Raw genomic sequence first — 27,544 nt, forward strand, 5'->3', positions numbered from 1 at the left:
TGATGGATTCGGACCCATCAAACAACTGGAATGCCACACATTGTGGATTGCGTTCCCTCTTCCCATCCCAAAACGATATAAGTGTTTTGGAAGGATTTGCTGATGCTGGGTACCTCTCTGACCCACACAAAGGTCATTCCCAAACTGGTTATGTGTTCACCATGGGAAACACCGTGATATCTTGGAGGTCTACGAAGCAGCCCTTAGTCTCTACCTCTTCGAATCATGCAGAGATTATTGCTCTTCACGAAGTAGTTCGTGAATGTATATGGTTACGATCCATAGTTACGCATGTTTGAAGTAATTGTGGTTTGAAGTCTACCTCAGATGAGCCAACGAGCATTTATGAGGATAATACTACTTGCATTGAACAAATGAAGCAAGGCTACATCAAAGGCGACAACACCAAGCATATATCACCCAAATTCTTCTACAATCAGCAACAACAGAAGCTCCTCAAGATCAAAGTGAACTAAGTTTGATCTGAGGACAATGTGGCGGACTTGTTTACTAAGTCACTGCCTAAATCCATGTTCGAGAAACATGTGGGAAGAATTGGCTTGCAGAAACTATCTGAACTCCCATGATTGTTGTCATCAAGGGGAGGCGCAAACATCAGGAGGAGATGTCTACATATTCACCTCGAAACATGAAGGGTGTGTTGTGCTCTTTTTCTCCTTCGACCAAGGTTATTTTTGTCCCACTAAATTTTTGTTACTCGGCAAGGATTTTAGCAAGGCAACGAGAGGAGCAACACAAGGGGGAGTGTTTAAGGAAATCTCTATTCTGTGTTTGGCCCAAACTCTAGGTTATTTGACCTAGTGGTAATATAATTTAATTAGAAGAATTTAGAATCATATTCAATGTAGAATTACTTTCCTTGTATGATTCAGATTCTATGCATTGTAATCCTCTATATAAAGAGGCTCCTATTATCAATGAGAATGCATTTCAATTTTCCCTCAATTTCTAATTCCCTAAAACAATCTATATATTATTCTATTTTGGTTACATTGATGGAGAATTGAACTGCCGATCTAGCCTAATCCTAGCTGACTTGTTTTGCATCATAAAGAGGAAAACCCACCAAAATAAAACTGGATCAGACCCACAAAGACCAGAGAGAACACAAAATTGAATCCATTATTGATGGTGCAATGACAACCTTTACTCACACAATACACTCAGAGCGTCACCTTTGCACCAAAGTTGTCAAGTTGTCAACTCTTTTCTATTCTATTTTTACTCTCAATTAAACATACAACTGATAAGGAGCACGAAAACTAGCAAGAAAACACTGAGAAACAACACCAGTATCTTTATAAACACCAAACATGCTTGGTGACATATCAAAAGTCTTTGGTATTATGCTCCCTCGTTAGTGCCTGATACTATAAAACACGGCCAAAGATGTATTCAGGCGTTGCTCTCCTGCAGTAAGAATTCCACATTATTCACTGGAAGTGGAGAAAGTAAAGGCCAAACTGGGGTTCACATGTGAATTCTCGGATGACTGTTCAATGATACTTATGGCTCAAACAGTGCCAAGTTAGTTTTTTTTTTTCCTGATATGAGTGCCAAGTTAGTATGTAAGCGATATTACTGATCTTAGTAGTATTTTTATTTTTGAAGAAAAATCCTGCATATGTTTAGGTAAAGTAATCTTGACACAGCAAGCAATCTTTCACACTAACTATTATAAATAGACAAGAACTACGGTTAAGCAGATTTTGTCTATGAAAAGATAAACAATTTGTGATTCAATAAAACTTCTGTCATATCTTCAGTAAAGTAGCTTACAAGGCACGTCATAAACCACACACAAAGCACAAAAAGAAATACAGAGGTACTCAGTTCTGAACTTCTGATTAATAAAGAAAAACAGAATATCTCAATGGAGGCACCTTAAGGGTAAATCAATAAATTGATTGGCTTTAAACTTTTTTGTACAACAAAGAATCAGCTCAGTGTAGAAAAGGAGTTTTGCAAAGCATTTTGTGGACTGCAATATGTACATTTCTCTTGACTCCATGTTACGTAAGGACAAAGGACCTTTCAGGTTTGTTTTAAGATTTGGATAGACACACCAATAGGAAAAAAACAGAAGTACAAATGATTGAGGCCTTGATATTCTACTGTGACAATGTTATTATTGGTACTCTAAACAAAAATTACAGAATATGTGACTTACTGGCAGCCAATGATTTTATGCTAGCATGACCCTCTTGTACCTCAGCTCTTGAACAGTTGCACATACATTCTTCGGCTTTTCTGCATTGAATAGCATTTTTTCACCGACTAATTATAAATACAGCTAAGATGAGGGTAGTATCATGCTTTCCTGCAGTAATGAAGTGACATTTTCCACATCATTTATTTGACGTAAGACATCCAAAATTTCAGAAACATACGTTTTTTTTTTTTTGAAATAGAAGTTGAATTCATTAGATCAACAGCCAATAGGCTAGAGTCTACCATAACTTACAAAAGCAAAACTCGGCAAAATCCGAACTAAACTATCTAAGCTAGAGTAGATCATTTAAATCTCTGGGACGCTCGCTTTTAAGCAAACCTATCTAAGAATGTATAAACCTCGCCCTCTACGGAAAGGAAATCATTCAACTAGCCCTTCCTTGCCAGGCACGCAATTGTGGTACAAGCAAGAAACTAGAAACGTCATAGAAGACTCATAGAAGTCCATATACTCTCATATAGGCTTGACCCCAAGTAACAGAAATTAAAAAAGAGCCAACTCCGTCCCTTTCAGGTTGGAGTGTTTCCCCACAGATTGTTTCTTCGTTGGGGACTTATTCTTCGCCTTACCCTCACCATGTTTTGAGGTCTGTTGCTTGCCATCAGACGACACCTTATTTCTACTACCAGAAGGTCGTCCTCTCTTCCGCTTCATACTCCCAAAATGAGTCGCCTCCTGTATAGGGTCCAATCCAAGATTTCCAGAATCAAGAGTAAGATTTCTCTTACCTACCGCCAAGCTCAATTTTAGTTTCTTAGGAGAGATAGTCATGCTTTCTTCTCTGGCTCGACGCTTGCCAGTGATGCGTTCTGGAGTGACCGCTGGCCCCTGGAGTTCGCGTACCACAATATGTCGCTTCTGCTTTGGAGACAAAGCATTCAAACATGGTTCCCCACTCAGACCAGGATCTGGAGTTCGAAAGATCAGTGGTGGACACGGGGTGGTAGCCCTAGCCCTTACACAGTATTGAGCCCAGTACCACTAGCATGCCCCGATGTTGACCCCGCCCAACCTCCCGGCGAGCCCCCACCACTCCTCTCCGACACCGTGTTTTGGGATCCCAAAACAATTCTCTCGGCTTCATCATCGTCTTCATCCAACGCCGGTCCGGAGCATGGTAAACCCACATGCGTGACTAATCCACATACAGAGCATCTTCCGAAAAGCTTGTCATAACGGAATTGGCAGCGAAACTCGATCGCATCTTCCACCAAGTACCACCGCTTGAAAGGCAATGGTTTATGCAAAGGTATCTCAACCCCAATCCGGAGCTTCCCAGTCTTCTTAGCAGTCTTATCAATCTCCTGAAAATCCCCCAGCGTGTAGCCGATCATAGTCATGACACGTTCAGATCGAAACGCTGGTGGTATTCCTAGAAGAGTTATCCAATATGATGCCATGGCTAGGGGCACTTTCTCCACCGGCATGATACCATCATACAAAGCTAAAGCCACCGGCGCGTGGTTATATCCCCATGGGGCACCCCGCCATATTCGAACTCGATCAAACGGATCCGACAGCGTGAATAGCACTCTCTGTTCTTCTGCTTCCTCCACCTGCAGCGAACCATTAACCCTCCAGGCGTTGCGAAACATCCCCATGAAGGACTGGACTTTGAAATCCCGAGCGGTGAGGAGCTTGCCCACCAAGAAAACGTTTGCCTGTCGCAAACCCTTACCCTGCTTAGGTCGCAAATCAACCTGCCTCTTGCCTTCAGCGATAGCAAGAGAGGAGGCTAGTCTAGCAGCCATTGCATCAACAGAGGACATCTCGTTGACAAGGAGAAACACTGAAACCGAAACCCTAACTCTATGTTTTTTGAGAAAGAGAGAGAGAGTTGACGGCTCAAACTAGGGTTTTTTTTTTATTTCAGAAACATACGTTATTTATATGATACAACAGAAAAAGGAAACTAGTAAAGAACCTGAACAACTGCACGTACATTCTTCTGCTCTAACGCCCTTTAAGAGTTCAAGTGGCCCCTTCAGCTCCAGCACCCGGTTTTCATATGCAACAGACGATCTTAAGAATAATAAGAACGGAAAGGTTAGCTTTGGATTTGCATGTGAAGTCTGTATGAGTTTGTATTGATGATAATGATGACTAAAAATAGTGTTAATTAGTGCGTATAATTTTTGTTGGACGAGTACAAGAAAAGAGATTGGCTACTGGGATAACACAATGCACTGTAGCCTTAAAATAGAGAAACAAGATCTCGAGGTGGTCCATCGCCAAATGGCTTTCTCATCCTTATACAGGCAGCTGTTTCCTAGACATCTTAAGAACATCATAACTTATGATGCACGGAAACGCGAAAATGCCCACGTATCCCGTATCGAAACGGGAAACGGGTACGAAACGCGTCGGAAACGGCCGGAAACGCGTATCCTGATTTGGATACGGATTGGATACGTGCGTATCCTATTCGGATACGTGAGAATGTAAATAAATCGGATACGTGGGGGTAATCCCGACTTTTTACCCCCAAAATAGCAAAAAAAAAAAAAAAAACCTGAGTAATCGAGAGAGAGCTTCGGCACAAATCGCAGAAGAAGCAGAGTAGCAGACAGACCCAGATCGAGTGAGAGAGAAGAAAAATCGAAGTCGGACTGACCCAGATCGCAGTCGCCGCTTCGACTGCTGGTCTTCTTCGGTTCCTTTGATTCTCGTCTGCTCTTCTTCGCAAGTCAAACTGACCCAGATCAAGAGAGAGAAGACAAATCGCAGAAGAAGCACAGACCCAGATCGAGAGAGAGAAGAAAAATCGCAGAAGAAGCAGACCCAGATCGAGAGCGAGAGAAGAAAAATCTCAGAATCTCAGCCGCTTCGGTTGCTGGTCGGTCGCAGACCTAGACCCAGTCTTCTTCGGTTGCTGCTCGGAGTTCCATTCTGCTTCCAAATTTTCCACTTCTTTTCTCTCCCTCTGTCAAAATCTTTTCATATTCTCCCACTTAACAAGATCGGTTGGTGGTGGAATATCATCAATGTTTGGTCGGACTAGAAAAAATGGAGTTAACAAATGGAAAAAAGTACTGCACCAGCCGGGAATGGAATACTTTTCTACCACTAGGCCACTGGTGCCTCGATGTTCAATTTGGTTTGTGGCTTAAACAAACCTGGTCTTGTAGCTTTGTCTGGTCTTCTGCTGCTTCGTCGGACCTTTTTTGCTCGTGAGTTGTGGAGTTGTGGTAGTATTGTGATAATTTGTGATCAAGTATTTAATATTTGTTGTTCTGCTAGGTCGAGTATGATCTGTTATGCATATTTGATATTTGATATTGTGATAATGTGTGTGTGTATATATATATATATATATATAATTTTTTTTCTTCTAATTATATATATATATATATATATTTTTCTAATTATATATATATATATATATATATATTTAATTGGCGTTTCCTTCACGTACCCGTTTCCTATTATGTTTAAGATTTGCCGTTTCCACGTTTCCAATCGTATCGTATCCGGAAACTCGTACCCGTTTCGGTGCTTCTTAGATCATAACACATCCAATAGTTTGAAAATAGACAGTGGATCCTAGGCTCTAAACAGAAGGTGCGGGATGCCTAAGATTGACTAGCCAGTTCATAAGTAAGAGTTCGATTATTTCCTTTTCCTTTTCAAAACCTCAAATGAATAAAAAATGTAGTCAAGTTTATCTGATGATGACAAGACTACTAAATGGACTCACTTGAAGACAGAAGCTGCAGAAAGTAGAATGATTGATTGGCCTAGACACTTTGGATCAAAGTGGCACATCTGTGTAATACTGTAATGATGGTTGGTTTGATGCCTTCAAGAAAATCCAAGTACAGCAAAGATCTGCAGTCTGTAGGGGGATTAAAAAATGGCAAGATAACAAAATGATTATATGTAACAGGCACAGATGTAGAATTAAAGCAATAAAATAACAAAAACAGAGACACTGAACTTTCAATTCCTGACCTGGAATTAGAAAGATTCACAATTATCAAAACCAATGAGAAGGTTATAACTTCTGTTCCTTCTGAAGAAGAAGCAGCAAAATCCCAAACCGGAAAAACAGGAAAGCAGTGTTACTTGTCTAATAGCTAATTCCCTTCCTCCAAATTGTTTTTCGAAACCTAGATATTGTAAAATTGAAAACATTAACAAACAGAAAGCAAAGATCTAGAAGAGATACATATCAAAAGCCACCACAATATCAATGTTTTTTTTACCAAATAACTAAACATTGATTCCAGATAGGATGATATCATGGTATCATCTTCAATTAACAACGTACTGTTTCCAATTTCTCCATAATGTCATCACCAGTCATCATTATGTTTGTTCTCATTTGCAGCATAAGAGAATTTGGAAACTGTGACATAAATACATAATATCTCAAATGCCTCAACGTCATCTGTATAACATAAAACAGGAGATATCTCTCTAGGTATTTTACTATGATTAAACTGTTATTAGTTTATTACAGATCAATTCTGGTATTAGTTTTACAGAAAGCAAATTAATATTTTGGCAGTCATTAGTTTTAACAATTTCAATTGAACATTAGCAACATCATAGTCGGCATTAAAATGAGAAGAAAATGTCCATGAACTTTATGGTATAGCACACAGATTACAAAATTACCGTGCATTTCCAAATACTTACCTTGTCAAGAATTTAGATTCATGGCATAGCTTTTACTATTACCTAGTTCAAAACTTTTATTATATTTTAGAAGACAAACTGTAGCACCAGGAACCGAGGGTTCTGCCTATCCAAAAATCAACAACCACGACTCATCATCTCAGCCAAGAATCAGAGAAGAATTCTTTGTTTGTCACATGGTGTTGTTAGATATAAAATCACTGAAGGTTAAAACCACATAATGTTCAGTACGATTGAAGTGTTCTTAGAGACAAATTATTGACCCAATTTTGCAACTTCAAGGCCATTTCTACATTGTAGCAACTGTCTATTGGACCCTAAACAGATTGCACATCTATACTGACTCTAAACCAAAGTCTGAATTTCTTTCCTGAATTCAAGTACAACAGCTGGATCAACAATGAATACTCCTACAGCTTTAGGCAAACAAAACAATATGCGAGAAACGTATCCAGAACTTAAATTCATGGCTTAGACTTTTCTTTTACTTAGTCTACCCTCAGCTTGATCTTCTGATTTATCGTATTTTAGAAGACAAACAATAGCACCAAGGATCCTAGAATCAGAGAAGAATTCTTTGTTTCTCATATGGTGCTGCTAGATATAAAATCCATTTGTGAACCCAAAGGAGTTTACATAAGAACAGATCCTAAACCCTAAATATGGAACACAAAAATGTGGACTATTTAGCATTGTCCTTTTCTCAGAATACACCACATGTCCCAAACCACACTTTTTCCAATCTTGCAGGTTGGCAGTGGTAATGGGGAGCATTGCATCTAGGGTAGAACTTGGTTAGTGAAAAACCAAAAGCAATAAAGACAGTGAAAAAAATAAATAAATAAATAAACAAATCAAAAAAGGCATTATATTTCATCAACCTCAACCAATTCCATATAAATCAAACTTTGACACCAAATTTCCTTTCATTCAAGCGCTGATGATATGAACCCGAAAATTCAGTAACCAAAAAGGAAAAAAAAAAAAAAAAGCCATGGACAAACACATTACCAATTACTAAACAACAAAAAAGGTGAATCAAATTCAAAACCAAACCTTTTCTCTTTGCTTCCTGTCCAAACCCCTCCCTGTAAGATTGTCAAAACAGCCTGCCTTTCCCCATTTCTAGAATACATGCAAGCCCCAAGCACCAATTACAGAGAAAACCACAGATCAGACTTTCAAAGCCTAAAGACAGATAAATACTAACCACAACAATAATCAATGAAGAAATAAAAGTCCCACAACATCTGAGCAAAATAAACAAACACAGAAAATTCAAAACAATGAAGAGAATGGAAGACCTGAAATTTGCAAAACTAAGTCTCTTCGCTTCTTGAAAATGCCCCAAACTGAACTAATTCTCAAACTCTCCGCACTGTTTCCCTGAAATAATAGAAAGCAAATTTCAGTCTTGAGAAACAAAATGAGAATCCATATTCCAAATACTTGTATAAGTACAGACATGTATCCACACCAAATATTCATTGTCCTCAAATGTACATAAATGCAGACAGATAGATATATGAACAGCAAAACAGATCCCAAATTTCTAACTATCGAAAGCCAAAACAAGTATTTAAAGATCCCAAATTTAAAGCAGAAGGATCCAATTCAGATCGAATTGATGCTAGGTTTTGAAGCAGATCACATACATCCACAAAAGGCAGCAATGCGAAGAAGAAAAAGAATACCTCAAAACTTGGACTGTGAATAATTTCAAAGACTCCAATCGATACAGTGTTTTGTCATATGAAGTTAAAATGATCCGAGTGTCTGGGTGACTATCCTTCTTCAAATTCTTCAGAGTAAGATGAAGGACTCAAAATCGGTCAAACCGATGGGACAATTGGGAGATAAATCTATCAAATTTCAAAGAAGAGATTCTTCAGCTTTCAACTGGGACTGCTCTCATCTATATCTCTCTCTTTCTATCTCTTACGCTCTCAACTACCAAAACTGAAACAGACGGATGGATGCGGTTGCAAGCAAACAGCAGGCCAAATTAGCGCGACACAGACAGCACAGCAGCTATGGGGGACAAAACAGTAAGAACACTGTTCCTAAGGATTCTACTGTTCAGAAGGAGATAGGGATTTAGAGTATAGAATTAGATGCTAATACACTATTTTTAAAAGTCCAAAGGTTGCAGTTTGTTTGGGATTTTATAGCATAGGATTTGCAAGTGAAATAAAAGGTGTGCATTCCTCTGCCCATATTTGAGTAACTCAGAGACATACATCTAGAATATACATCAAAATGCATCAAATGCAAGACAATTAAAGAAAAAAAACACAATCACACACACACGCCTACACAAACTCAAATTGGAAAGGAAAAAAAACTGCATATGAATATCACAACGATATCTCTTTCATCTTCTTGTTCTCCAGCAGAGAACACCAAATACACAAAAAGTACACTCAATCTCCATTTCACTCTATTTGTCACTGACAAGAAAAGAAATAATAGAAGATTGATTTTACCAAAAAATTTGCTCCTTTAGTTCTGAAGCCTGCTCTGTTCCCACAACCGCGCTCAAAGAAGCTGACCTTCAACACGCATGCAAAATCCCACAACAAGCTTCAAAACTCCAGTTTTATGCGGAGTCACTTTATTCTTACCAGAAGTTCAACACCCTGAAATGGTAGCGGCATGCTTAAATTCCTCATCGGCTATCATAATCTTGACTGGCAATCTGCAGCATATAGTAAAGAAATGCCTGAGCTTCTGACCTGATAAAAGAAGTTATTACTATTTGTATACAGTACATGTACACAGTGTAGTCTATCTAACTAGTTATCAACATTCTATGAATTTATGCCCTCCTGCACAATCGCTCTAAAACTAGATCAAAATATGTATATGAAATTCATAAAGAGAGGACAAATCATGCATGCTCTTCTGCAGCAAGCATGTGAAATTTCAACAGTATTCGTTGGGAAAGGTTGCCCTATCAAACAAAACTTTCAGATACAATTTTCCAATATAAAAGATACGCCAACAGAAAAATTAGTGTAGTGCTTTATATACTTTTTAATATTTGTCAGATTTGTTTGATTTACCTAAAACAGAAAAATCTAGTAAGGAACGTGATTATAACACTACAGAGACTTGAAAGACAAAAGTTAATGGAGAAAGGTTATCCGTCATACTAGATTAATTCAGTCCCACATACAACAAATTTATTGTTCACATTACTCGTAACTGAAGCATATATCAAACAGAATGCATATCAACGCACCATAATTGGAATTATTTAAGTGGACAATACCTTGAACCAGAAATAGAAGGGCAGATCAAGATTCTTAAGGTGCTCTCATTGAAAACAACTTTCTCCACCTTTTACTTGCTGCTGCCCTGCAAAATGCAAAACAAGATTCATGAGCAATTCATAGATAAGATTGAACGGATCGCTTAGCCAGTAAGGGTTAACATCCAGCCAGGCCACCAGAGGCCTCGAAGCTCCAAGGCAAGAAAGTGCCAGCTCGGTGTAAGGGAAGAGATTTGAAGTGGTATGAGCCAGTACCTTAATCCAGAATTAGAAGGGTGCGTGGATCAAGACTCTTGAGCTGGTCCATTGCTCAACCTTGTACTTCTTGCGGCTCTATAGTCTGCAAAACATTCACAAACAGAAACTTAACAGATGAAGCATGAGCAGAGAACTTAGAGTAAGGATTGACTAGCCGCGTCATAGTGTTAGGGTTCAAGGTCTTCAATTGGCAATCAGTGCAAGTACAATGAGATACAATGAAATCGGAAAATAGGTAAAAGTCGTACTTGATAATTGATATCTATGCCCGGCGGTCGGCTTCGGCTTCGGCTTCGGCTTCGTCATCGCAGCCTCCAACATAAACGTAAGGGATGTGGGCAATTTGTTTGGGCCAGTGTCGTCCTTTACCTGGTTTGTATTTCTTTGTGAGCAGTGGACAGCCCTCACGGATGCGAAGCTGTGTAAGTGAAGGAGGCAGATGATCCCCTTGTTCTGGAATAATAGATGCTAGCTTTGGGCATCCAAGAATTTCAAGGGATTCAAGAGAGGTGAGTGATTGAAAAGATGATGACAGGCGCTTCAGATTTGGGAAGCCTGCAATGTCGAGTTTAATGAGAGATTTAGGGAGCAGCACCTCCTTTGGCGGAAAGGACACCACATCTGGATTGACACTGAAGATAGAAAAGGTTTCAAGAGAGGTGAGTCTGTCCAAGTGGTGAAGCCCCCACTCTGAGAGAGGATTGCAGCTTTCGGGATGGCCAATTTCCAGATTAATTAGGTTGGGTGGGAAACCCTCTTTTAGAATGGATGCCAAACCTCCACAGTATCTCAACAACAAAATCTGAAGAGAGCTGAGGTTGTCCATGCCTCTGGGGAGGGCTTCCAATTGAGCACAAATGGAGATAGACAAGCATGCCAGGTTGGATGGCCACCCTCCTCTTGGGAAGGAAACGAGACTTCCACATTCCTCTATCCATAACATGCGAAGAGCGGAGAGATGGCATAGCCCCTCTGGTAAGGATTTGAGATTTGCACACCTTAGGATACAGAGTTTTTCAAGACAAGTGTCCTCGTGGAATGTTTTTATTATTGACTCCAATCGCTCACAGTCACTTAAATCGAGATATTTGAGCGTTCTGGGTAGTCGGCCTCCATTCCCTGATAAGGATGTCAAAGATGCACACTCTGTTATCTTCAAGTCCTCCAGACAACTCTCTAGCTCCCAAGCATCCTTCACTAATAGTTTCAAATTTTGACATTTTTCTATCTCTATTCTTCTTATGCTTGGCGGTACTTGATACCTTACGAAATGCGTCAAAGAATTACACGACACCATCTTTACAAATTCAAGGCAAGGTGGCCAACTAGCGTCTGGAAAAGAAATTAGATTTGAGCATCCAGTTAACTCAAGTACACCGAGTGCTCTTAGCTCTAGAATAAAGTGAGAGGGGGAGTCAGATATGTTGCCTCCAATAATATTGGAAATTCGACGCTGCAGCCACCTATCCTCATTCTCCCATAAACATGTCAACTCTTCACAACCAGTAATCCACAATCCTTGAAGCTTTGGCAATCCTCTGATGAACCCGTCTATTTCGAGTCTGAACTCTGAAATATTATAAAGCCCCATGGCCTCCAGTAACTCAAACTTAACTCCACTTCTGTGCACCACCCTTTTACAACCGTGGATGATCAGCATACGAAGATGTTTATAATTGGCTATTGAAACCACTAACTCTTCACATTCAGCAATATACATCTGTGATAATGAATCCATGTTCTTGGGCAACCAACCTTTCAATTTGGGGCAACTAAAGATTAAAAGATCTTCCATGCATGGGAAAACTCGAATTTCTTCATCTCTTTTGCAAGGAAGCCACTCCTTCCAATTTTGCATATCCTCGAACCTCAGGACTTCCAACACTGGAAAAGGCAAGCTGCACTCTCCATAAAACTCAGCACCCACACTTTCAACATTGGCCAGTCCTTGTATCTGAAGTTTTTTCAGAAAAGGTAATTGGCCAAGAGGAGGTAAGAATCGACAGTTTTTACAATTCTCCAATTTCACAGACGTCATATCAGAGAATGAAGGATGTCCAATCCATTTTGAAAATTCGAAACCATTGTAGCCCTTGATGGTCAACTCCTTAAGCTTTTTATGAGGTTCTAAACTGCACAGCACCTCCAACTCCTTCTCGCTTGTGCCGCTCCATTCCAATTGCAAGATTTCCAGCCCTTCCTTGTTCATTATTTGAGCCATCTTCGCATCCCCAACATCAATCACATTTTCCAATCTGACAACACTCAAGGTCCCACGAAGATGCAATGACTGTATCTCTCCAATCCCTGATGCACTACCTTTCCCCACCACAAAATTAGGCAAAGTTCGCAGATGAGCCAACCGACTTACTTTGGGAGGCATTTCTTCCAATGATGGCATGTTTGAATTGTTGAGATGACGTAAATTAGATAAATTGCTCATGTTTGAAGGTAGTGTCTTCAATTTTGAACAATTCTCTAATATTAACGTCTGTAAGTTGTAAAGCATGCATGTTGACTCAGGCAAACACGTTATTAATGTGTGAGAAAGATCAAGGTACCGTAGATGTCTCAACTTACCTACGGAATTTGGCACCTCGGTCAGTTTATAGCCATTGAAGGAGAGCACCCGCAAGTACTTCAATTGTGGCAATAAATCAGAAGTAGCATAATGAGTTAGATAATTCTCATAACCACCGGAAACAGGAAGTGGTAGGAAAGTCCGCAAGCGTTTGGCTTCAGAAAATGTCTCAAATCTTTTTACCCCATCGAACTTACTAGAAATGTAAGCCAGATGGTGAGTCTTTGCAGAACATCTACCATGCAGTTTATCCTCCAATCTGCAAAATGTGTCTGCAGCAGCCCATCGTGCCAAGTCACCAACAAGGTCATGCATTACATAGCATGAACTGTTTTTGCCCGAGGTTTGAAATAATGACCGAGACAATAGCTCCCCAAAATATTCGTCACCGATATCTTCCATTCCTTTAGTCCCTTCTGTTTGCTCAAGGAAACCCTCTGCCATCCACAGAAGGATTAATTGGGTTTTCCCAAATTCATAGTCATTGGGAAGTATTGAGCAATAGGCAAAGCACCTCTTCAAAGGTGAAGGGAGATAATGATAACTCAATCTGAGTACTGGGAGTATATTACTCCCATCTGATATACTCCATAATTTATCATTCAGTATTTCCTCCCACTTGTCAGTTTTGTTACAACGTAAAACGCCACCAAGAGTTTTTGCAGCCAATGGCAATCCATTGCAGTTTGTTACAATTTTCTTCTTAAGCAAGTCATAATTCGGTGGCCTGTCGTTGCTAACATGCTGCTCAAATACTTGCAAACAATCTTCTTCTGATAGAGTCTTTAAGTGATAAACATCACCGGCTGGGGCTCCCATCAATATTGCAACTTTTTCGTCACGTGTTGTCACCATTATCTTACTTCCCTTAGCTCCCCCACGGAAGGGCGCTTGCAGTTTTGTCCATGAATCATAACCACAAGTTCTCCAGACATCATCTAAAACAATCAAAAACCTTTTACCATCGATCTTCTTGCTCAGATTATCTTGAAGTCGACTGAACTCATCCATATCACAAGGCCGAGATGTAACTTCCTTAAAAATAGCTCTCGTCACCGTGTGAAGATCAAAGTTATCGGATACTGAAACCCAGATCTTGAGATTAAACTGTTCCATTGCTACATCATTGAAGACTCGTCCCGCAAGCGTTGTCTTGCCGAGTCCACCCATACCAACGATGGCAACAACTTGATAATTTGTGGGAGAAGAAGGATCAGCATTTCTGGACAACAATTCCACAATCTTTCCTGCGTCTTCATCTCTCCCAACCACAGATCCATCCAACACATATGAACTTGGTGTCCTGTGCGATGATGATGTTGAAGTAGGGGTATGCTCAATATATTTCAAACCGAGTTTCTCTTTCCGGTCAAATATGTCTTGCAAGCGTTTAGCAATGTCGTCTATTTCAGAGTTCATATTGAAGTTGAATTTAACTTTGTGAGGAACTTTGGTAAAGAAGCCTCGTACCTTGCTTGTGCCAGTTTGGTGAAGCTTGAGCTGCTCGCGTTCTAACATCTCATTAGAAAAGGTGTTGAGTAGATCGTCGATATCGTAAGCCAAGTGTCTGAGGTCATTTAGCCACAGATCCACTGCCTTGCTAGTCAGCTGCTTCTCCTCCGCATCGTAAAGCACCGCTGCAATTGCGGACAGTGTTCCCTTCCATTTCTGCAGCTCTTTGCCAACTCCTCCCAAGCTTCCGAAGTAGCCAAGGATCTCCCCAGGCGTTAACCTGTCCAGCAGCAACTGAAGGAATGCCGCAAGAAAGATCTCTCCCACCGCCATAGTTATTAGTTTCAGGAAGATAACAGAGGAGCAAGCAAAGCAATTAAAACAAGTGCAGATCGAATTGTTTTGTGAAAGCTTTGCAATGTTGAAGATTCAAGAATGGGTAACATCATATTCTTGTTGTTTTGTGTTAGATCGGTCATCAATAATGCAGCAAAGCCACTGAAGCAAAGAAGGATAAGAAGCATGTGGGCCACATATCTTATCTGTAGATAAGAAGCATGTGTACACCCAGACCCCTTTACTGTTTTGTAGATTAATTATATCTTATCTGTAGCCCAAGCCCCAAGGGGACAGAGATTGGTTGGATCCCAGATCAAGTTTCAATACTTAATATATGTTTCTACATGAACCAAGTAATATTTCTTTACAACAGAAATAAATAGATTAAATGATACATGAAGATGAACTTTGTATCAAGATCAAGCAAAACGCCACCATATTCTGAAAATAGTGACAATCTTCTGTTCAGGCACTACTCTAATCAACTGCAAAAGGATCAAAAAAGTAGAAAAGAATAAATCACAATATTGAATCACATTCATCTGTTATGATTAATAAGGGAATCCATTTCAGGTACACTGTACAGCAGAATTAGAATAAGTGAACAGCACCTTGAAATCAAACCAGAACGAGAAGGGAAGACAAAGATTCTTGAGCTTTCCATTCCTAACAGCTTTCCAAAACGTGTACTAGTAGTTGTTGCCCCTATAATCTGTCAAGAAAAAAAAAACAGTTAATGGATAATGCATACAAATCCTGACAAACAAAAAAAATTGACTGCCCGGCCATCAAGTAAAGGTAAAAGACATGAAAAATGCACTCCATAGGAGGTGCCAGATGTGATTAATTGCAGGAAAATTAGGAACAATTGCTTGCTTCAAAAGGTTCAGACAATAAAGAGCCAGCTTTGTGTAATGAATTACATACGTACGGGCAGCATATTGTAGACAGCATACACTTCATGGAAAGGAAAAATATCTTTCAGGTTTCTTTCAAGGTTTGGATAGATAGAAATGGGAACAAGTATGCACACCAACTATTGAAAAGATACTTCAGGACATCAAATTTTAGGTCTATGCAAATGCATTAGGCATCTTTTTAAAAGCAAGCAGCTGAAAAGATTGTCATAATGAGATTGGAGCACTTCATCATCCGTCAATTGTTTCCCAACATTATCATTAATCTCAAATCCTTCATAAAACTGCAGCAAGTCAACAAGTTGGGTAAAGAGCTTCCCCTTTTCATGTATATACAAAGCACTCAAGTGGCATTTTGGAACAACAGCAACATCAGCAACAACTGGCCTCAAGCACCTGCAACAACAGCAATGTTTATGTAGAAACAAAGGAAAAATAAATATGACACAAATTCTGAAAGGTCCAGCTGTTATAACAAAAGATATGAAAAGGCGAGCAGATCTTGAGATGAAATCTCATTTATTGAAACCTCCTACTTGAATCTTCATGTTGGACCCTTTAGTTATGCAGAGAATCCATATATCAGGGGATCAATCAAAATATAAAATAGTAATTGCCGACATCCTCACAACTAAGCTTTTAAAGTAGTTGTAAACCAAAAAATAAAATTATAAATGAACAGAAGCAGCAGTATACTAAGGGTGGGAAATGATAAATTAGTGCAACCGTCTCAACTACTAGATACCAGATAGTTTGCGTCGTTTTTAGTAGAAAAGTATACACATATTTGAGTTAGGGAAGCACAAGTAGAAGTGAAATGCACCTGTTGTAGAACTTTTCCAAGAAACTCTACTAAGTGCTCAGCTTCCCGAGATTTTCCCACATCAGATTCTGCATTTGTGGTCCCACTGACGGGAAAGTTATCTCCATCATCAGTCATTGCTGAATTAGTAGGTGAAGCCATGCTTTCCACCTCTGTCATAATTCTTTCCAACAACTCAGCATCAATTCTCTTATTATTAGTAAGATCCAACACCTTACGCGTAGCTTCTAGAGCCTATAAGAAATAACCGACAATAAAAAAGCTTAGAAATAATGAAAGAATAACATGGACTGCCTAGGATGATCTTGAGCATCTTCAGCAGTGAACAGCATCTAGACATTATGGACCTTATACATGAAGATTTGCCTGATTACTTTCTGACTACAACTTTTTCATATTTATTTGAAACTTTTGCAGTATATACAGTGTCCTCTGCGATCCAGAAAAGCTAAGACTTGTGGACACCACCAGGCATACAATACTTAACTATCACTTTTTCATATTTCTTTTATCTTTTTAATTTTTTTTTTTTCCTTTGCAGTTCATACAGTGTCCTATGCGATCATCCAGAAAAGCTAAGACTTGCACACACCACCAAGCATACATCTCATGTGAAAAAATATATGCCACTACTTTGGAGGAAAGCACTTGCCTGAGCAACATTGCCAACATCTAAAGCAACATGGCTGTAGTTCTCCCACAGTTGGTAGCTGTTTCGTCTGTCACCAGGCATACAAAATGTCAATAAATAAAATGTAAGTAATGAAAGAAACGACCTTGCACAATTGGGGATGCACATATGGAGAGAGAGAGAGAGAGAGAGAGAGTGAGTGAGTGACAGTCACTAATGGAGAAGGAACGAACTTGAACTTCAGTGCTTCTCTAAATGCCATAAAAGCTTCTTTACTCTTCCCTTTTATCATATGCCTGCACAATTGGTACAGCAAGAGTTAAAAAAAAAAAAATTGAAATGAGCGGCCGGAAATAACTATAGTGTATCATCCTGTATAATCAGATAACAAACAGAATCAAAATGACATGCAACCCATTCTTCTTAATCACTTACAAATTACAATGCATGGACTACCAGAATAACCTAACTCCAGTTCTATTATTTCTTTTTATATAATTAAATAGTAAACATGCTTATCACAAAGTGGTGGTTAACTCCTTAACAAAGAGGTCTTTCTGGGTTCAAATCCCTTAAAGATTTTTTTTTTTTTTTTATTGGCTCGAACTCTTGACCTCTTATATATGAGACCAAAGCCTTACCACCCCACCAAATCCCTTAAAGTTTAAAATTTTAACAAGTAAAAATGTGAGTCTAGTGGACAGTGGTAGACCCAAATTTATCAAATATATTCTGAAAAGGAAAAAATAAAAAATAAAGCGAGATAATCTCCCTGCTAAAAAAATACAACAAAAAGTTCCACCAATACTTTCTATTTCTAGACATAGCTGGTGGCCCCATTAAGTATCAAACGTCTAATTTCACATAAAGAATGTATGTAAAAGCATATAAATATTGTTAAAATATTAACAATAACCAGACCAAATAAAAAATAATGTGTAAAATGGACGAGCAAGACAGCACAAGGGGAAGAACACATACAAACAAGCAATATTATTCCATGCCTCCCCATTTTCAGGATCGAGCTGAACAGCCCGAGTGAAGCCATCTAGTGACTTCTCAATATCCCCATCCTGTAATATTGCGTAGCCAGTCAGCAAAAAGTTCAAAACTTGCAAGATAAGACAAATGTAAAGAGGCGCATGATGCAATATCCCTCTACCATTGCGATACATGATAGCATATACACATATATAATAAAAAATAATAATAATAACTGAACCTAATAATATAACATTTGATGGATCAGATAAGTTACATTTAATGCAGCAGCCCCTAGGGCAAACCAGCCATCAGGATACAGAGAATTCAAGGCCATTTCAGACTGCCTGAATATGACATACAGAATATCATCGTCCATCAATATCGTTAATGAGTTATAAAGTTTCATTTTTAAAAGAAAAAAGAAAACGAGAACAAGACTTTTAAAACAAGGGTTGTGAAAATTCCTATCTAGGAAGTAGGGAGGATGAGGAAGGCTTCAAAGATAAAATAGCATAGAAGTTTAGATGTTCTATATTCCCCCCTGTTGTATGCACTGCGTGCAAGAGACCGCTATCACGTAGAACAGGCAATATTAAGAAAACTATATAGAAGTGAAGTGAGAAAGATTCAGGAGGAAATAGTAGGATGGGATCACCTTAGCCCGAGCCGACTTATCGTTTGAAACTTCTAGGGCTTTTTTAAAGCAGGCATCATCATTAGTAACGTCACCCAATGAACACCTACAAAACTTTTTCAAGTAAGCAATATGGTTTGCTCTAAATTCTTTCATGCACATATTATAGATTTGTAGGTGAATGAGCCTAGAAAAGAGATTTATACGCAGTGATGCGTCAATAGACACAAGAATGGTGGATGTAAATAAAATAGCAACCCATACTAAATTAGAGGTTAAAGAAAATCAAAAAATTTTCAAGCACAAATAATTCTTTTGCGTAAAAAAGTTGAAAGGAAGCCCAATACCTACCATAACCTGGGGTCATTAGGTGTTTCAGAAAGCCATGTCTTGATCAGTTCAACAGCTGCTGCTTTTTTCTCCAATAGGCTGTTTTTAATATGATATCTCACATGACTCAATCTAAAAGGGAAGCATGAAAATAAAAAAAATAATACATAAAAGAGAAATTGAGCTTTCAACATGTTGCTTCATACCTATAGCAGAATATTAGATTATCCCATAATTCCAAGTCCTCAAAAATTTTGATTGCCTCTCCTATCAGACCACAGCGGACACAAAGTTCACCGTATTCCCTAAAATGGAATGAGAAAAAATAACAACAAGCACTGTCAATAAGAAACAACAAAAGAATAAAAAAACCACTTGTAGAGCAAAACAAACCCACTATAAAAATCAAAAGTCAACAAAAGATGAAGATGTACTTCCGCAAGGCTGAAACTGTAGGGATATAAACCCCACAGCAGAAAGGAATCCTGTCTGCCACTCCTGGAGAGGGCTCCTTGATACCCTGAACCTGAAATTACGGTTTATTCTGCGTTTCTACTATAAAATAAACTTCCAACAACTAACTGAGAATTTTGAACCACTAGAGCTGGAACAATATCACCCCAAGCACTGATAGTTCAAAGTCATATGCATTAAGAGAAGCAGATATCAGAAGATTGTTCGATCCATCAAACAACTTAAAAGTACATTTCTTTAAATAGTACTTAATTTCTGTGTGTTTTATGTATATGAATACAGTGCTTAGCTAACTGCACAGCTGGTGATTATGATTTAGCATATATAAGCCATACTAAAAATAATGTAAATCAAGTAGGTGAGTCTGAATAATTCAGGAAATATAGATTCAAGTTTGCCTGACATTTGCCAATAAGAAAGAGCTTCTTAAGTACTTAAGAGAGCTTGCCTCAAACCCTGTGTTGTTGCCTTCTAACATTTCTAAGCTACTAATTAAAATGGGATTCTTAGACTTAAATAATTCACCCAAGCTGGATGTATTTAGAAAACAAGAAAGATGAGCACTGAATGAAAAGCAGAAAATATCCATGATACAGCTTCATATCTTCAATAAAGATGCCAGATCATACCAATGTTTCCATCATCATCTGATGAAGAGAAAAAATTATGTGAATTAAAATTGATAAAAATTTAACAACAGCAATAAACCAATTAAGGATAAGTTCTAGGCACACAACTTGCAGTTCATGATTAAAGATATCACGAAGCAACCATATTTCAGCATGAGTCATTAAACATACGCATACATAGGGTAGATGCTCATTTCCGATTATCCATGTTTCCGTCATTCCGTGCCTAGTACTTCTAAAACACTACAACTTACATGATCTAAACTCCATCGTGAGTAAGCGACTAAATCTATGTCCAACAAATCAGAGTGGAACTTAAAGTCACTTTGTCAGAAACTCTGTTTGGCAACCAATGCTACCACTCAATGCATTATGTTTTAGCAAGATACAGCTTAGCAGACACTCCAAATAGTCTTTTCATACCTACTATAACTAGTTATTTCAAGTTTAAAACCTTAGCTATACTTATTGATCTGAGAATGATAAAACATATCGGAACTAACTTAAATGCATGAACAGTTCATAAAAGAACATAGATACATTTTTGTAACAGCTCCATTGTCCTACCCACCACAAAAGTTCCTTCCTATCCAGATTCAAACTTTCATAATATGAACCAACATTTATTACCGTCATCGGAAAGAATCTAAAATTGACAAAATATAGGGAAATTTAAATATTATACATACATTAAAATATATTCAAGGAAATCAATACTTACAATAAAATATGATGATAGCTGAGAATCAATTGCCTCGATGTGTGGAGCCATTTCCCATCCTGAAAAATAAAAATTTGGGTTGTTGAATAATCAAAAGTAGAAACTAAAATATATTAGTATGAAAATTAATGCGCCCGAAGAACAAAATAATAAAATTATTTTAAATGATAGTTAAGTTCAATCTAGAATGTTATACCAATGTGGCCAACATATTATTTTGATAACTTTACCAGGTATACAACACATTTCTAGAGAAAGGATTCTCAAGAATATGAAGCCGAATAAGTTATACAAATTCACTTATATTCCTAGATACAAGGTCACCCTCTCAATGGTAGATGTCTGTGGTTTCTTGCACCACCAAAAGCTAAACTTTGCATTTAAGTAAATTTGTATTTCTGTCAAAGATAGAATCTAGAGCAAAATGCCCCATTCAGAAACTTGATGACAAATCAATACAACTACTGTAGTGAACTCTTCTGCTCACACGCACTCATACAAATGCAAAAATATATCAAAATATCTTACTCTGCATGTCATCATGTCGCGTGCTCTTCTCAATTAGAAGGCATTTAGCCAGGATCACTGCCTGATGGATTGCACTCAAAGGGTCAGCAGCAGTACCACCAACTTGAATCCCGTCTGATATAACTCCAGAATCACTCTCATTCTCTACCAATCTTGAAGTCAATAATATATCAGAAGCCTCATGGGACTCAGATGGATGCTTAGATATATCATTTCTGCCGATAGAATCGTATCTATGAGGGCCAGGGCTTTCAGAGGAACAGAGAGCCCCACTCTTTGATGATGTTGTGTTTGATAAAAGTACCATTTGTGCCTTTGGTTCGAACTTTACTAAAGAAATGTCCAAAGGTAAGAAATGAATCTGAATGAATAATAAAAAGTTTTACACACATTCAACATTACCTGATGTATAGTACGGAAGCCAAGAACCCCTGTAACTGAAAGCTTAACACCAGCGCTGCTTCAGCTGATTCAAAATGCAACCTGATAGCAGACAGTTAACCCCAGCAAAAATCTAAAGAAGGGATCATAAAAGTATTGAGAAAAACCTAATCAGCCTCTCATTTTTTATCAGATGGCTTTGTTTTTACAGTAGATTACGAGATAGTAGAATGACATGAACCAAAATGCCAACAAGAAATCCCCATGACAACTCAGTGGCTCACCTGCAGGAATCAACACGTGCATAGATGTGTTCCATCATTCCAGCTTCCAGATGAATCACTGGGACAAGTGTCAATCCCTCGCCATTACGCAAATCCTTACCCCAATAACTTGTTACTTTCTCCAACTTGTCAAAGTTTCACTTGTGAAGACATGCAAAAGGTCAAACAAAGATGAAGACCTCTCATCGAGAATGCGCTGATGGCGAAGGGTGACCCTAGTGAGCCACCATGAAAGGCTCCTAATTCCATATGTACAAGACAAACTTCCTTCAAATAACAAATCTTTCATCTTCATGACCAATATCTTTGCATAAATTATATACTGCAAAACAGAATAAAGGTTCAAATATTAAATAAGCGCCGGTGTGATTATACAAAAATGACCAAAAAAACATTCAGTGAACAATACTTGTCACTACGCCTAACAATATACAAACAAGATGTTTACTTTGAGAAGAGATTTAAAACACACACACACACACACAAAGAAAAAAAAAAAAAAAGGGATCCCAGTAAACAGCCAAAGAACCAAAACATACAGCAAGTGCCATCACTCCCAATTCTCATCTACATCTACATAAGGTGGAGTAGGAAAGCCATCATTTTTGCAAACCAATGAGGCCCAATTTTCACATTCTATCCTTATTTTGGCTTCCTTGGCAAGCCAATCCGAACAGCTGAAAATGCTGCTGATTAGCATTAATCCCTTTGATAAGAGGGTAGCTTTCACAAATAGTGACATGATACAAAGTCTCCAAGTCAGTATCCACCACTATATTCTGTAAATCCTTTGAGACAACCCCTCAAAAGCAGCAAATGCCTTGAATTGCACAGTAGTAATAGCTGTCATTCTATCAACCACCAAACAACTAGAATCTAGGGCATAGGAATTATCTCATTCTGAATTCCAGATTCCAGAAACTCAAAACTGCAGAAGAAACTGTATAAATTACCGCAACGGGATTGGGTAAGTATGTTCACACACTCGCAATTAACGTTCCAGATGGTCCACAGAGTAAAAGCTAAGCAACACTGAATCCACCTACAACACCTAATCAGAAACCAACTCATTAAACACTTATCCCAACCCCAACTCCAACTATCAAATGTAGTGATTTGAGCCTAGTTTACTCTATAATTCATAGGCAGAACAAACGAAACCCCCATTTTATGAGGGAAAATAAAATAGCACATGCTCCGATGTTTCAGGGTAGTCCTTACAAATAAGAGAAGTTACCCCTTGCTTTTTCTAATAGCTTACACACGATAGGTACACCGTTAAAGCAACATCACCATAAGTGAGAAGTATGCTGGGATTGAATAACAACTATTTGTTTCAAAGCAAGGGAATAACGCTACCCCTGATCATCGCAATAAATACCACTTTTCTCACACCACCAAATAAAGCTTCTCAGTTTCCCAATATGGTAAAGGAATCACATTTTCTAAAATATAGTTACCTAATAGCAAAATTTTGTGCCTATATAAGCAAAATCAGAGCAAAGCATAAACAAATTGACGAAATATGAAAAGGCAAAATCGAAAAAAGAGAGAATACCTGAATATTATGGACCTTTCCAAGCAAGTCAGAGGCAGCAGCCATAAGCTGATTCCGCGCCCAATTGTCCCACTCATCACATAAGGGCACTTCCAGTGGCAACGAACACCTTGGCAGCCCCTCCAGAGGTCTAGGGTTTCAAAATTCCCAATTGAAACCGAAAATTGGAAATTGAAAAAAGAAAAAATATATATATAATTTCATAGCAGCACTCGGACTCGAAGGCAGCTACGGCAATGGAGAATACGACGACGCTTTGCTTTTCCTCCTCCGCGTCGTACAGCAGTGCTTCAATTGCAAACATCTTTTCTGGTTAGGAATATCTCCCACCCTCACTATCTGTTTCTAGTTTGTGCTTCGCGCTTACTCCAACTTTGATTTTACTGGACTCGTGCCATTTTTACCATAAATTTCATTTAATTGAAATCTTCTGCGACCTTTGGGTATAATTTTTTTTTTTTTAAGGGTCATATTAACGCAAAGCACTAAAAATGAGACAAAGTTATCTCAGTAACAGATTTTTTTTTCCACTTATCCAATTTATAATAAAATAATAATTATGTCCTTCATATAATTAAGAAAGGGAAAAAAAATACAAACAGTACCCGACCTTTGGCTCATTAGTAACTTTAGTACCTGACAAAAAAAAAAATATCACTTTGGTGCCTGAAGTTCGGACCCCGACCCAATATTAGTACCTAAAACACTGTTGGCCGTTACGGCGTTAGCCATGTAGCAAACTTTGAGGGGTATTCTCGTCCCTTCACTCAATCTCTTCTTCTTCCTCTTGCTTTCTTCATCTTCTTCTTCCTCCCAACTGTTGAATATCAAAACGCAGAATACAAGGGCACCCACTCATGTTTTTCCTTCATTATCGTTTTCTAATTCATGACCAAACTCAACTAATATCACATTTCTAGTAACGCACTTAATCCAAGATTATAACAACAACCCAATTTCCATATTTTTCGGTTCTCAGTATAGCAGCTAATCAACATGCCAATCTCATTTTCCAGCATAATCAATCAAAATACAATAGAGCCAACAATAATCATATATCCACAAACCCATTCCACTTCTGCACCGAGAAGAACAGTTGCAATACACATGGAGTGTGAGAATCGAAATTTACCTTCACTGTGTTAATCATGGGTATTGCTACTGTGTCTAGTTTCGAACACGATCACTAAACAGGAAGCTTTCTAACTTCAAAGCCAACACCTTGCTACCATCCAATCACGCTCAGATTTGCACTCCACTACACAGATTCTTAAAATGAACATCACCAAGCAGTTCTTCCTCCAGAATGCCAATCAACGTCAGAAACAAACCAGAAACTCGGCCGACAATACCCCAAACAACAACTTTATCAAAACTCAATGACAAATCAAAACCAAGGACACCAACACATAGAGTATCAAAAGAAGATCGAGTTTTATACCTCACACACCGTCAACGGTGAAGCGACGAAGCCAGAAAAGCTACCGGCGATGTTACTTGTGTCAGACCCTGAAACCAACCAAAACCCAGTTAATCAAAACTTGATCGAATTCAAAAACCAGTGATACCCATCATGTAGAGTGTGAAGAGGGAAGAGGAGAGTGATTTCTATACCTCATGCATCCCAATCAGTCACCGGAATTCGTCAAAGAACAATCGAAATTCATCAAAAACACAAAGCTTTCCAACTTCAATTCCTTTTCCTGAGTTGCTGGCTGGACGATCTGACCCCAGAAAGACGTCGGCGATGAGGAGAGGAAGCTATTTGTTCAAAATAGCAAGAAAAGTCTTCTTCTTCCTTCTCTTCCACCACAAATTCGTCATATGTTTCTGGCAAAGGACTGTGAATTGCAATGGGAGATTGAGCATTAAGAGTTGAAAAGAGGGACGATGAAATTGGGGAATGAAGGTGAAGCAATGGGTAGTACCTGGCTCTACCACAGACCCAAACTCGTCCGATTTCAGACCCGAACTACTTCTATGGCCGCCAAGTACGAACCTCTTTCTTTCTCTCTCAGCCTTGTTTCAGGTGAAGTTTGAGCGAGGGTTATGGTGACAGCGACGGAGAATGGTGGATTGTGAGGCGAGATATGATTGGCATGGTGTGGGTAGAGGTGGCAAACGGGCCGGCCCGGGCCATTTTAAGCGGGCCTAGTCGTGCTTCGTGCCGGGCTTGGGCCGGCCCATTTATTATAGTGTCGGGCTCGTGCTGGCCCATTTACTTAAACATTAAGCCCTGCTCGGCCCATGGCCCGAGCCCATATTGTGGCAGGCCGTGCTCGTGCCGGGTCAATAACGGGCCGTGCTCGTGCCTACCCATTATAAAGCACGATTTTAAAATCTTAATTTGAACAAATAAAAATTAATTTTATTTAACTATTTAGAAAATTAAAATAAATTAAGTTCTACAACGTTTTTCTTAATCTTAGCTTTTTAAGATTAGATTTCTAATAATTTTTTATATTCCACTATAAGAAAGAAAGAAAAAAAAAACTCAAAATATATTGTTTTTAGTATATTATTGTGAGATTAATCTTTATTAATATAATGAAGATTTAGTATATCTATTATTATTTCCTTCAATCTATAGTTGTATTATTATGAGATTAGTCTTTATTAATAAACATATATTTAATATTTAGAAAAAATACTTATGTCAAAACAAGGATATAATGTTGGTTTCATTATTTTGACAATATAAAAGAAAGCATTGGTGGAATTGTCATGAGATTTTAAATAAAAATGTCTCATATTCAAATCTCATCATTGTAGTTTTTTAATATTTTTTTTTTTAAAAAATGAAATTTTGTGTTTGTAACGGGCCGGCCCACAATATGTCGTGCTCGGGCCGTGCCGGGCCCATTACGGGCTCGGGCCGGGCCGGGCCAATGGGCCAATATTTTTAGGCCCAGCCCGACCCGTTATTCTAACGTGCTCGGGTCGTGCCGGGCCACTAACGGGCTTGGGCCGTGACGGGCCGCTTTTAAGCGTGCCGGCCCCGTGCCGTGCTCGTGCTTAGTGGCCCGTTTGCCACCTCTAGGTGTGGGTGGCTGGATTAGAAATCTGAGCTTGAGGAAGAAGAAGAGATTGAGAGAAACAAGGAGAGTTGGGAGTAAGCAGAAGACGAAGAAAGTGAGAGAAGAAGAAGAGATTGAGTGAAGGGATGAGAATACCCTCAAAATTTGTCACATGGCTAACGCCGTAACGGCCAACAGTGTTTTAGGTACTAATATTGGATCGGGGTCCGAACTTCAGGCACCAAAGTGATATTTTTTTTTTGTCAGGTACTAAGTTACTAATGGGCCAAAGGTCGGGTACTGTTTGCATTTTTTTCCCATTAAAAAATTGCATCAATGCCACTATTTCCTCTCTCTCTCCTCTCACTTGACGCCGCCAGTTTCTCTTTCTCTCTCCCCTCTCTCTCTCACCGATCTCCACCCACTGCTTCCTAGATAGTCCAGCATCATAGCTCCACCTCCACGCTGATGCTCGAGAACTCTGTATCTTTGAGGAGATTCGGCGCTCGACCTCAAGTGCTTGACCCGGCTCTTTAGCACTCAACTCAGGCCGATGGCAGAGGAGAATGATAAACCGGGTGCCCAAAGAATTTCTTTCTTTCTTCCTTTTTTTTTTTGGTAAAATGGGGCAAAAGGCCTAGAATAAAAGAAAAATGAAAAAAAAAAAAAGGAGTTATATTGGGACAATAGAGGTCTATTAAAGGTCTATTGCAAATTTTCAGCCAATTTGATGATCGTTAAAGTATCGAACTTGATTAAATCAATGAACGAACCAAATATGTGTTTATAATGGTAAATTTCAGTTTTGGATGCCTTAACGATCATCAATTTGAC

General features: G+C 38.7%; 4 protein-coding genes across 13 annotated transcripts in view; all 4 read right to left on the bottom strand.

Annotated features, from left to right (window-relative positions):
* Window positions 1-27,544, bottom strand: part of LOC112199846 (brix domain-containing protein ZK795.3) — an 80,168-nt gene that overhangs the window by 27,271 nt on the left and 25,353 nt on the right. The gene's annotated exons all lie outside the window — the stretch shown is intronic.
* LOC112190909 (putative disease resistance protein At3g14460) overlaps window positions 1-27,544 on the bottom strand; it is an 88,192-nt gene that overhangs the window by 26,008 nt on the left and 34,640 nt on the right. The gene's annotated exons all lie outside the window — the stretch shown is intronic.
* On the bottom strand, window positions 1,125-14,619 carry LOC112190880 (putative disease resistance protein At3g14460). The gene is made up of 12 exons (XM_040511082.1): window positions 14,479-14,619; window positions 10,676-14,387; window positions 10,425-10,509; window positions 10,170-10,255; window positions 9,382-9,593; window positions 8,200-8,281; window positions 7,952-8,020; window positions 6,206-6,363; window positions 5,952-6,089; window positions 4,179-4,276; window positions 2,192-2,341; window positions 1,125-1,431 (listed from the first exon to the last, which is right to left on the bottom strand). Exon 2 carries the CDS (start codon window positions 14,176-14,178, stop codon window positions 10,690-10,692), a length of 3,489 nt encoding a protein of 1,162 aa, XP_040367016.1. The 5' UTR covers window positions 14,179-14,387; window positions 14,479-14,619; the 3' UTR covers window positions 1,125-1,431; window positions 2,192-2,341; window positions 4,179-4,276; window positions 5,952-6,089; window positions 6,206-6,363; window positions 7,952-8,020; window positions 8,200-8,281; window positions 9,382-9,593; window positions 10,170-10,255; window positions 10,425-10,509; window positions 10,676-10,689.
* Window positions 15,115-24,064, bottom strand: LOC112190494 (tetratricopeptide repeat protein 27 homolog). 10 transcript variants are annotated; one of them, XM_040511090.1, is made up of 17 exons: window positions 23,694-24,064; window positions 23,089-23,186; window positions 22,136-22,457; window positions 21,873-21,953; window positions 21,471-21,685; window positions 20,943-21,001; window positions 20,222-20,239; window positions 19,553-19,644; window positions 19,325-19,423; window positions 19,140-19,250; window positions 18,810-18,894; window positions 18,152-18,243; window positions 17,404-17,466; window positions 17,192-17,258; window positions 16,540-16,773; window positions 15,411-16,112; window positions 15,115-15,284 (listed from the first exon to the last, which is right to left on the bottom strand). In XM_040511090.1, the coding sequence occupies exons 3-16, from the start codon at window positions 22,171-22,173 to the stop codon at window positions 16,089-16,091; spliced, it is 1,278 nt and encodes a 425-aa protein (XP_040367024.1). In that variant the 5' UTR covers window positions 22,174-22,457; window positions 23,089-23,186; window positions 23,694-24,064; the 3' UTR covers window positions 15,115-15,284; window positions 15,411-16,088. The 10 variants fall into 10 exon arrangements, with proteins under 10 accessions (XP_040367024.1, XP_040367036.1, XP_040367027.1 ...); XM_040511102.1 differs by lacking the exon at window positions 23,089-23,186 and having other exon boundaries at window positions 21,471-21,622; XM_040511093.1 differs by lacking the exon at window positions 23,089-23,186 and having other exon boundaries at window positions 19,140-19,244.

The sequence above is a fragment of the Rosa chinensis genome, chromosome 1 (assembly GCF_002994745.2).
Source record: "Rosa chinensis cultivar Old Blush chromosome 1, RchiOBHm-V2, whole genome shotgun sequence".
Lineage (NCBI taxonomy): Eukaryota > Viridiplantae > Streptophyta > Magnoliopsida > Rosales > Rosaceae > Rosa > Rosa chinensis.